General features: G+C 42.0%; 1 protein-coding gene across 1 annotated transcript; it reads left to right on the top strand.

Annotated features, from left to right (window-relative positions):
- Positions 1-2,595: 2,595 nt before the first annotated feature.
- Positions 2,596-6,865, top strand: eny2 (ENY2 transcription and export complex 2 subunit). Its single transcript, XM_076736266.1, has 5 exons — positions 2,596-2,867; positions 3,081-3,158; positions 5,171-5,241; positions 5,931-6,005; positions 6,435-6,865. Exons 2-5 carry the CDS (start codon positions 3,091-3,093, stop codon positions 6,506-6,508), a joined length of 288 nt encoding a protein of 95 aa, XP_076592381.1. The 5' UTR covers positions 2,596-2,867; positions 3,081-3,090; the 3' UTR covers positions 6,509-6,865.
- Positions 6,866-11,132: the final 4,267 nt, after the last annotated feature.

An 11,132-nucleotide genomic window follows, 5' to 3' on the forward strand; every position in this document is an offset into this window, starting at 1 on the left:
GTTCAGTGCGTTTGTGAATGACATGAATTTCTGGTTCGAGCCAGTTGGTTTGTTTCCAATTTATAGTGCCAGGGTTGTGTTAGCACACACACAGAACAGGCAGCGGATGGCGGGCCGTGAACAGATATCCACTGAATTTAACATTCTGTGAATATCAGCAATCTTTCTCCACAATGATTCACCTCACCTTTAACAATTAGACTTTACTCTTTAAATTCAAACCTGAGTCACATAATGAGACAGCTTTAACCTGGGTTCGGAACTTCCTGTGTGCTGGTGCCCCACCGCGTGCGGCTGCTACTCTGTTTATCGCCCCTCAGACTCAGAGTCCACCACAATGCCTGCATAAGTCTGATCATCTGCCACAATACTGGTTGAAAATGAAAAGGCCAATGTTATCTGGGTGTCCAGACCCATAAAAAGGCAGTATGTTGCATACATACACAGGTCACAGGTGAACAGACAAGGTATTTATCTTGGTTTTCTGCTGTCAGCTGTGCCATTTGCATGGATCCATGAATAAACAGTTTTCAAGTCCCACCATCTGAACTTTGATCTTTCCTCTCCAGGAAATTATCGTTGTTTTCCAGCTATTTCTGTGCAGCATTTGCTTTGTTTAGCACTGTTATTTTACTGAAAGACAAAATTAAGGTTGCAGTTATGAGCTGGGCTCCAGCAGCTTTGTTCTTCACAAGCCCTCCAGGACCTGCTGCAGAGACGCATCCCCACAGCACAGTGCTGCCAGAACCCTTTAAGTGCTTACTGCCACAGGCCTCTTTGTAAGCTCATTTACAAGTGATGTACTTGCACCAGCTCAGTTTTGAATATGAATACAGGCACTGTAGTACATTGGGTCACAGTCAGTATCAGACAGATAGGAAACCATGAATGAAGAGCACATAGCCATGACTCACTTCCTGTGGCCTGCTGTGCACCACAAAAGACTGACTGATGTCCATTGAGTTGGAGCAGCAGCTTCAGTTTCACATCATGCCACATCACTGAGCCCACACCACGAATCCTGCTGCATCCAATTTCTCTTTTGTTTGCTACAGAAACCCCATTGATTGTATCTATCATTTTCACGTTGATGCTTTTCATAACTCGCTGATCTGGATTTTATTTTAAAATTTAACAGAAGTTCTGTTTGTTATTTTGCCCAGCTTGACATTTCTGCAGGTGACAGCTATCTGATGCTGTTGTGATCAAGATGTTGATTATATCTGAAAGGAAAACCTCATGATTATATACTGCTTCTTCCATAGGTGTGAATTCTGAGGATACAAGGAGACTCAGAAGTGCAACAGCACAGAACCACTGGCTGTTTGAATCTTCTTTGTATGCTTTTAAAGACTTTTTTAACAACAAAACAGGCTGCCATAATTAATGTTTTGATTTTTTTTCCCCTTTGATTGATGATCAGATGAAGGTTTCAGTGTAGGAAAGGCTTACTGGATGTAGCAGCGATGTTTACTCTTTTCACTCTAATACCTGCAGCCATGTTTCATGAATACATATATATTTCATTTCCAGATTTTTTGAAACCAAAGGGAAAACAGAGTGGTGTCCTGCCTCATTTGATCCAGAGATTCTCCCCTGAAAATCTGAAAACTATGTGTCATGTCACTCGTTCTCATATTTGCTTTGTAATCCTCATTAATGCTCTTGATTTAATAGTCAGATGGTGATTTTTGTTTTACGTTTTTCTGAATATGCACATGCACAATGACTATGACACCATGACACCATGGCCCAAGAACATTCATTTATTCTGCTGAGTACAGACTTATTTTTGGTTCTTGCTTACTTAATCAATAAAAAGGCACATCACACAATATTATTCACACACTTAGTAATGACCTTTGAAAGTCCCTTGAAGTTCATCAGTTTTTTTTTTTTTTTTTTTTTTTTTTTGGCAATTAAAGGGTGCTCCAGAGTATTTAGAGGTTGTCTTTAGCATTAAACTTGAGCATGTTTCCAGTGGGTCAAAGAAGCAGGCTCTCAGTGGTACTTGTGGAAGTGGCATTTGGAAAAAAAGCAAACAGCACTTCAGTCATCCCACTTCATATAAACACTATTACTGAGTGTGGTTGCTTCAGTCGTCAGTAGTCACCAGGAACCAACCACACACTGCTACCTCACTGCAAAACACAGTACATACACTAGCCGACTGACCGACCATATGACCCGAACGTTTTGACTTTTAGCTCTTAACATTTTATAGCCTGAAGCAGTCACACCTCTACATATAATTTTAATCTGTTCCTGAACGAAAGATTAATTCAAGTTCATCAAGTATGAAATAAACACACTGGGCTGGTGACAAATCCAGTGATTACTTATTATGAATAAAAATAATAAACTAAGTACATAAAACATCTGTAGGATGCAGAAAATACCAACAGGAGCTGATAGTCAGTGCGTTAATGTGAGATTTTGAAAACTATTATCCTCTAAAGGGAAGGTGAGAGGTCAAAGTCCGAACTGATTCAATTAGATGTATTAACCAACACTGCCGCTGTGTGGGGGAACAGAGTATTGCAGTTAACGCAGACGTAGGAACCATTGTACCATCCATGTTTCCTGTCGGGATGTGCTATCTGACGGTAAAACCCTGAAATCAAAAGCTCAGCCTCTCTTTTTAGCGCTGATCTACTGTAATTTTGACGCTAAATTACTTTAAAAAAGTCAATTCAACGTAATAGTTTAGCTTGTAGTGACTGTCGGATTTTCTAATGTTTGTTCTAAACATGTCTGCTGCCTTTTTCGGGCCATTTGACCTTATTTCATTTTAACTTTTTCATGTACGCCACAGAGTCTGGTAACACTGACGAGTGACACCTCTTTTAAACGTCCTTCTCTAGCGGGTAAGTTAATATTATAACAGTATAATATTCCAGCTTAGCCAGTGAAGCTTAGTTAATCACTGGCTTACAAACCATAACTGGCCAAACACTATTATTGTTGAGCAATTTAAACGTAAGCCCGAACAAGCAGATGCTACGTTGTGCTGCGCGGCGCCACCTTGACTTTACGTTGGCCGCGTTAACAGGCTGTGTTGTTTTTTTTTCTCCTCGGAGGTAAAAGACTATGAGTAAAGAGTCCAGAATGAGGGCGACGATAAACCAGAAGCTGACAGAGATGGGGGAACGAGAGAGGTGAGACAAAACACTGCGGCTTGCTTTAATTGTGACGTTACTTAATGTCACTGAACAGCGTGAGCAGTTCAGGTTGTTATTGTGCGCTGTTTTCCCACGTACAGTGCTTAGACCACCTGTCATAAAAACGAGAAAACATGAATATTTTAGAAATCTTTCCAAAATTTGTTCAAAAATAAAAATGTTATTGTTATTTTCTTGGCAAATAACAAACTGAAACGACTAAATAGCCTTTTTCCTCACATATTAACCAAAAAACCTAATGTTTTGTATGGCCTCCTTTGCCCTTGATAACAGCTTGCACTCTTGCTGGCATTGTTTTTATGTACTTCTCGACAATCTCTTTTGTTTTTGAGTTCCAAATAGTTTCTAGCTGTTCCCACAGACTTGCTTTAGATGAAACCTTTGTGTGATCAATCTTTGAATCTACTAAATCCCAAATTTGTTCAGTAGGATTCAATTCCACACTTTGATTTGGCCAGTCCATCAGTTCCAGTCCTCCAGATTCCTTTTTCTTGGTCAAATAGTCTCTGCACAGCTTTGCTTCTTCCAGTCATCAACAGTCCAGTGTTTGTGCTCCCCGGCAAATCTGAGGCGTTTCTTGATGTTTGCAGGCCTCAATAAAGGCTTCTTAGCAGCTGTTCTTCCCTTTAGGCCTTGTTCCGTCAGTCGTCTGCTTATGGTCATTCTGGAGACTTTCTCAGACTCTGATCTAGAAGCATTCATCTGAAGATCAGCAGTGGTCTGCCTTCTGGCTCTAGTACTTAAAATCTTGAGGTGTCTGACATCTGCTTCAGTTAACTTTTGTTTCCTGCCTCTTCCTTGGCGCATTCTGTAAGTACCAGTCTCAGCAATTGACTCCAAAGCGTACTCGATCACACTGTGAGAACACTTCATGTCTTTCCCTGTTTGTCTCAGAGACCATCCAGCATCGTGAAGTGCTTTAATGTGGACTCTTTCATTTTCAGTGAGCTCTCGACGTTTTACCATTTTGAACAGAAAGGAAGCGTTTCGAACTGTCACCTTTTTATCCCAAAATTTGAGCCGGCTCACTGGGCTTCTGTGAGAAGTCAGAAATAAATCAAGCATAACTTTCCTGATTTCTCTTCAGGAATGCAAATAAATAACTATAATTTGACATATTAATCAAGAAATAATAATGTGCTTTACTATTTTTTCAGTTTTTTGTACAGCAGTAAATTTGAAAATTCATGGATAACAATAATAATTATATTTTAGCATTAAAAATATCATTTCCGTTAAAGAGCTTCTACATATTGGTGTTTGAACCATTACAGAAACATAAAAAATGGTTTTGGTAATTACCAGTGCTGTTCATTTAGGGCAGCTGTGGCATAAACCTTACTTTGGGTGGTGGTCCAATAAATTTGTTAAGCACTGTACATCCTGCGTCAGTCTGGATCGACATCGACAGTATTTGCAATTGACAATAAAATCATCGTTGTTTTATCAAAATACGTACGTGGGAAACCTATTATTGGGTGTCTGTCTTCAGATGGGTGTTACATACAGACACACTGCATGTATAGTATTGTTAGAGTTACTAACAATTACTTCATTCCCTACTCTTATTATCATTTGGAAAAAAGCTGAGGATCTAACTTGGCATATTGCCTGAATATAGAATAAAGTTACAGCTGCTCCAAACTACAAGGACATTATGAGCATGTATGGCATTGGCTTGATATTCTCAACATATCAGTGAAGACCAGAGGTTTCCAGATGTTACAGGGCAGAAACACAGGCGAGGAACCATCGTGTCATATGAACACTGAAGTTAAATGGCTCCACCAAGCTTCGAGGAAGGCTGCTGCTCCATCACGTGTTCCTTTTTCTGGCATGCAAAGAAGCATCAGTGCATAATCCAAATGTGGCAGTAATGCTGTCAACACACAGAGGGGACTTTATCGAGTTGTCAGCTGTTGTTGATAACTTAATCAGCATAAGAAGGAAATGCTGTACTGTATCATGTGTTTGCATCTTTTTGACAGACTGAAGGAGTTACTCAGAGCTAAGCTCACAGAGTGTGGATGGAAGGACCAGATGAAAGCTCATTGTAAAGGTACAAATTACAGCCACTGATTTGCTGCTATTGGCTGACTGCCAAAGAAGCGAAATGAACGCCATCATGTGCTTACTCAGTATGTTCACCTTAAAGGCCCAGTGTATTGTACTGTGAGCTTATAGCTTTGTTTACATTTGGACCACAAATTTTTACTTAAGTATTGCCTTCTATGCATAATTGACCCCCAACCAAACAACAGGCCCGTTTAACAGCAGTAGGAGAAGTCGAGGTGTTACTAATAACATTAACGATGGCTTTGTTCTATTCAAGTAACCCAGTGAGTCGTGACAGTGAGCCAGCATGAAAGACACAGGAGCCTGAATCTGAAGCAGCTAAATTTAATTCAGTCACTATTTTGTAATTTGCACCTGTGCTTCTCTTACAGTAACATGTCAAGATGTCTTCTGTGAGAAAAGCCTGTTGTGCAGTGTGTCCAAGATGTAAACTGAAGTTTAATTAAGAGCATATCTGATGTATATTTCCTCACTTTTTTTCTGCCATTGAAGCACAAATCAGCTTCGTACCTGAAATGAGCAAAACACAACCTCTTTATTGGAATAAAACCTCTAGAGCTTTAAGAACAGAGACCATTTAGGACATAATAAAGAACATAAACATATGACTTGAAACTGTGTAGGGGTTTGTTGTGACACTCTCATTATGCTTATTTTCTTCCTTTTTTGTAGAAGTAATCAAAGAAAAAGGCTTGGAGCATGTCACTGTGGAGGACCTGGTGGTAGAGATCACTCCTAAAGGAAGAGGTATCTTAACTGGACTATTTGGTGGTGAAACACATGCAGAAGAAAACTGATGAGATTTCGTGCAGCTTTTTATGGCTGTGCTCTTCTAAAAATCCACCCTAAAAGACAACATTGTTAAATCCATGTTGGTAATCTAATTGAATTGCATTTTGCTTCCTGTCTGGTCGAGTTAAAAACACAACATGTAGGCTTTTGCACAGCTTTAAAGTTACCGTTTTGTATCCGTCAGAGGAGACACAGAGCTGCTGGTTACTTCACCAGCGGCAGCCTCAGTAGGAGGTGGTGCAGTCACGAGATGTTATGTTTGCAGTAGTGAATGTGGGTGTGAGCATGGACACAGACGTTTTGCAGCACCACTTGCATTAGACAGCATCTGTGTGAACGGACAAGTCACAGTCATGTATATGTATGTATGTTTGTCTCTTTCAGCCTTGGTGCCCGACAGCGTCAAGAAAGAGCTTCTCCACAGAATAAGAGCCTTTTTAGCTCAACATGCCACCTAATTTTAACATGTTCTCAGACCATTTGCCTATACTGTCATGACACAGAAGATTTTAATGAATTTTAAAGATGTTATTTTCATTACCTTGAATTATCAGTCACATACTGACACACACTCAGCTATTTGGTTGTGTGTTTTTACTAATATTGTTTCTACAGTTATCATTTATTTGTAAATGCATTTAACTTGCACATTTAGCTGTCCTCCCTGTATGAGGTACGCTGTTTAAATAAAGGGTTTGATTTATTGGACTTGAGTGGACAACAATCATTTTCATATACTTTGTCACAGTAATATGTCTGAATAGAAGTTTTCACTGCCCTGGCTTCATTCTCCTCATTAAAACATTTGGAGCAGTACTTTTTAATCTGTCATTTTATTGATTTTTTTATGGCAGTATTAGGTGGATACACAGTTGGCACATGTTGTCAAAGGGCCTATGTCCTTTTCCACTGCGGTTCACATCTAATCCCACAATTTCCCACGTATGAACACAGCATGCAGCTCTTCACCTGGTCCTTCAAAGATGGGATCACAGCAAAAAATGTGACACATGAACTGAAAGAGGAAAAAACGTATTTACCGGAGCAACATGAGTCACACCCAGCTGGTGCTGTGAATTAACATTGTCCTCTGATTAAATGGACTAATATCCAAAGAACTGTGATCCTGTAATGACAAGCCTGGTGCTGCTTTTACATTCCAGAACAATGTTCCCAACTGAAGGGGGTCGTAAGAAAGAACATGAAAAGATGAACAGGCTGACTCTGTTTACAAGGAGAGGTGGATGCACCGGGGGACAAATGGCCTTCACTGAAGCCGGTTGTCAGATTGTTTCAAAGTCCTGGTGATGTGTATGAAATGAACACGTGCACACAAGTGAGAGAGAGAGAGCGTAGGCTGAGGGACTCACACAGTGAGTAGATAGAAAAAGGTTAGGCCATGAGCTCTCTACAATATCCTGATATGCTTAATATGTTTTGATGTTATCGTGCAAATTCATGACCTCCCCATCAACTCAATAAAACCAGGACTATTACAGGAATGACTGGTCCTGAAGCAGCCTTTGTTTCACTCTATTCTGTCCACATGCTGAACCACATCGTTCTGTTTTGTTGAAAGGTCTCTATAGTTACACACGCACAATGCCTAATTGGTTATGGATTACATTTGGAGAGGCCATGAACCCAAAGCAGCGCGCCGCTCGGCACGAGTAACACATTAGTGGGTAGTGAGTGAGTCTGAAGCTGGTCACCCACACGAGACAGAGAGTGTGTTTTCTTAGCCGAAAGACCTGCTGTGACATCAGCCCAGGTGACAACATGCTGATATACAGTGCTGTTGTGGAGGCCAAATGTAACGCACCCCTCCAGCCCAGTGCACACGCTCCTTTAATGGCCTACATCAATCCCCATGTTATCAGCAGATCTCGCTGGGCCCCTGCATATAAAGTGGGCTGTGCACACTGCAGCACACCGCAGACCGGCGCTGTATAGAATTACCAGTGATGCAATTTATTATCATACAGATTTTTATTTACCTTCTCACTCTCCCTTCTCAGCTTTTCTCCATCACTCAGGACCTGTGCAGCTCTGCCGAGGAGCTGTACAGTAACCAGATGACTCTGCACATCATTAAAAAAACCTAGAAAAGTGGACTTGTCCAAATAAAAGGAAAACATGATTTGAAAAATCCCATTCTCCTATTCACCAGCTCAGGGTTGCACATCTTGGATGTGGCCGGCAGGAGATTCAAATGAACCTAAAAGACCTGTTTTGGTGATCACAGCGGCGGCTGATAGCGAGGAAGCGTACACTTTGTAGCATCCTGTGAGGCAGCCTCTGAATGAACCACCGTAAGTCAAGCAACAACAAAGGGCGAGAGCGCCCTTATTCCACCAATGTCAACATCAAGCTGCGTCTGAGCAGCACTTAATGACATTTGAAAGGAAAAGACAAACATGTGATGTGTGTCTCCGTGGGCTTTTTGTGCGCATGTAGGTGAGTGTGCGCAGATATGTTCACCACCCCTGGAATCAGATCATTTCAGCATGATAGCAGCTGTGTCAATAGGCACCGCAGCCAAAAGTGTGGTCCTGTGTGCTGAGTCCCATAGGTGCTCTGCGGTCCTCTCTCTAGTGAAATTGGCAACATCCAAAGACCATAAACACCTCGGTTACTGTACAAACAAGTGAAGAAAAGGCAGCGCAGGGTGGAAACAGATGGCAGGGACTTCAGTTCATATTATAAACAAATGTTGGGGAATGATGATGTTATAGCACGTTGCCTTGTAAAGGATAACAGTGCACCTGCTTCAGGGGGTAATGGTTTAAGACGTGTCCGTGAAATACTGTATCTCATGCCCTGGTCATGTAACACTGATAGATAAATCTCTTCATGTTTACAGCAGTATATCTGACATTTCTAATTTATAGGACATTGCTATGGGATTTAGTGTCTCATATAAATTTTCCTATCTTTTTTCATAATGGAAAGGGCAAAGACATTGCATAAGCAGACAAAGGGTCAAAGAGGGTGTTTCAAAGCAAAAAAAGGGGGCCATGTGCTCCTACAAATTCCCAAGACCCAGTGTGCTGGCCCTCTTTACTGTCAACATGTGTGAATGCCATGCTCGATAAATTTCTCTTTGAATTCCCTCACTAGAATTTATGAGACGTGCAACATGGGGTTGCAACTCTTTTGAAGCCTACACACTTGCAGCACTCAATGCCGTTTACATTCTCATTTTAACAGGGAGAAAAAAAAAAGCAGAAATATGCAGAAGTTGGCGTGTAGCATCCTGCAGTGTAAAGAGTTTTAAATGTATTTACACTCTGTTGTGTCTCCTGGGAACTGTTTTCTACACACTAATGAGGCTGAGGAGCAAGTTTCATTCTGTTATTCCTGGCATTGATGCACCAGTCACAGGCATACCACTCACACTCTTTTTTTTCCCTCCCTTTCCCTCTCAGTAGCCCAGTGCAAATAATAAATAAGAGGAAATACATCATCCCTTTTTCAATCCCGGAGCCAAGAGCCGGTCTGCCAAAGGTAACACAAAGCAATCTTAGGTAATGATCGGCAAATGTGTATAAAGTTTCATAGAGCATGACTTCACATAATTCTTGTTTAGATCATGTTGGCTGGCTCAATGTCAGCTGTGATGCTGCTGCAGTAGAAACCATGCATTCACACGACACGCACACACACACACACACACACACACACACACACACACACACACACACACAGTATTCTCTCTTGAAGCCTGTTTGTGTCACGCCTAAAAGCAGCACTTCTGTTTTATAAGTGCTTGTAATTGATTTGATACAGTGTAACATTGTGGCAAGGATTAGCTACCAGTCATAAATTGTGGAATTTTAACAGAGGCTTTATTACATTACATACTCTCACAACCATTCACTCTGCAAAACTGTGTCAGATTTTCCATTCATTTACACTCATCGGTGGCATGGACATGAAACATTTCATCATGGCTCAATTGATGAAAATGATTTGTTGAATGTCAAAAAAAAAAAAAAAAAAAAGCTTCATGGAGCTGTTTTAGTGCTCTACCTACAGCACAGCCAGTGTGCAGATGGAGAGCCGGGGGGTCTCGATGCAACAACACGGAGGAAAGAAGCGAAACACAATCCAGACATTGTTTACCCTGTTTCTGATGTAAAGGCCACTTACTGTCGTGTCCAATGCCTAACCCTTAATTTGCTGCCCCAGCCTTTGAAGTTTGTGCATATTTCTGTTTCCTGACACTACCCCCCCCCCACTCTCTCTCTCTCTCTCTCTCTCTCTCTCTCTCTCTCTCTCTCTCTCTCTCTTTCCTGCAAGCCCCAGCAGTTGATATTGCAACTGGATAGGCCATGTTTCCATGTAGGGGGCTCTTTTTAGGCCTGCTCTGATGATAGAAAACACAAGTGGGGAAGGGGAAAAGGAGTGCTGGGCGCTCAGATCCACAGAGAGGCCCTGGCCCCAGTCCCGGCCCAGACAACGCTGCAGGGGATTAGAGCACACCCTGGCAGCAGAATGGTTTCACTTAAGAATTTCAGTAATCACTTTTAGGAGTGTAATATATAGCTGACCTTCGGCAGCGCCACACGACCCCCCGCTCCCCCAGCCATTTGATCAAAGGAAGCGGCAGTGGCTGTGCAAACAGGCGCTATCAGTGGACTCCAATGGATTTACTGCCTGCTTCTTCTCTCTTGTCTCCCCTGAGTCGTGTGCTGATACACACAGAAATCCAGTTTCATCTTACAGAACCTATTTTTCTCCCAGTACTAATTTACGGGCCAGATCATGAACTTAAAGGAGGAGGAGGGAGGGAGGGAGGACGGGGAGGCTCGGGGGGCCTCAGGGAAGGGGAGAGAGTGGAGGTGGGAGCAGCTCGGGGGCCCTTATGCACTGCCTGCTGACTGGGCTGAGCAGAGTGGCTCTCATCATCATGGGAAAAGCCCAGTAGGTGCTCTCTTCTCAGCTGGAGCAGCCAAACACCGTGGCCTGTGCTCCGCAACAATAACAGCAACCAGAAAAGGACAGAGGGCTGGCCCAGTAGGGTTTATATAGTGCCCTAAATCACAGGAGGCTCTGACAAAGGAGTCGGGAGAGAGGATG

This window comes from Chaetodon auriga, chromosome 8 (assembly GCF_051107435.1).
Source record: "Chaetodon auriga isolate fChaAug3 chromosome 8, fChaAug3.hap1, whole genome shotgun sequence".
Classification (NCBI taxonomy): Eukaryota; Metazoa; Chordata; class Actinopteri; order Chaetodontiformes; family Chaetodontidae; genus Chaetodon; species Chaetodon auriga.

What these genes read in the sequence shown, in the direction of transcription:
- eny2 (XM_076736266.1), top strand. Translation starts at nt 3,091, where the DNA reads ATGAGTAAAGAGTCCAGAATGAGGGCGACGATAAACCAGAAGCTGACA. An exon ending in GAGATGGGGGAACGAGAGAG is followed by an intron (nt 3,159 to 5,170) that starts GTGAGACAAAAC and finishes TCTTTTTGACAG; the next exon opens with ACTGAAGGAGTTACTCAGAG. An exon ending in GATGAAAGCTCATTGTAAAG is followed by an intron (nt 5,242 to 5,930) that starts GTACAAATTACA and finishes CCTTTTTTGTAG; the next exon opens with AAGTAATCAAAGAAAAAGGC.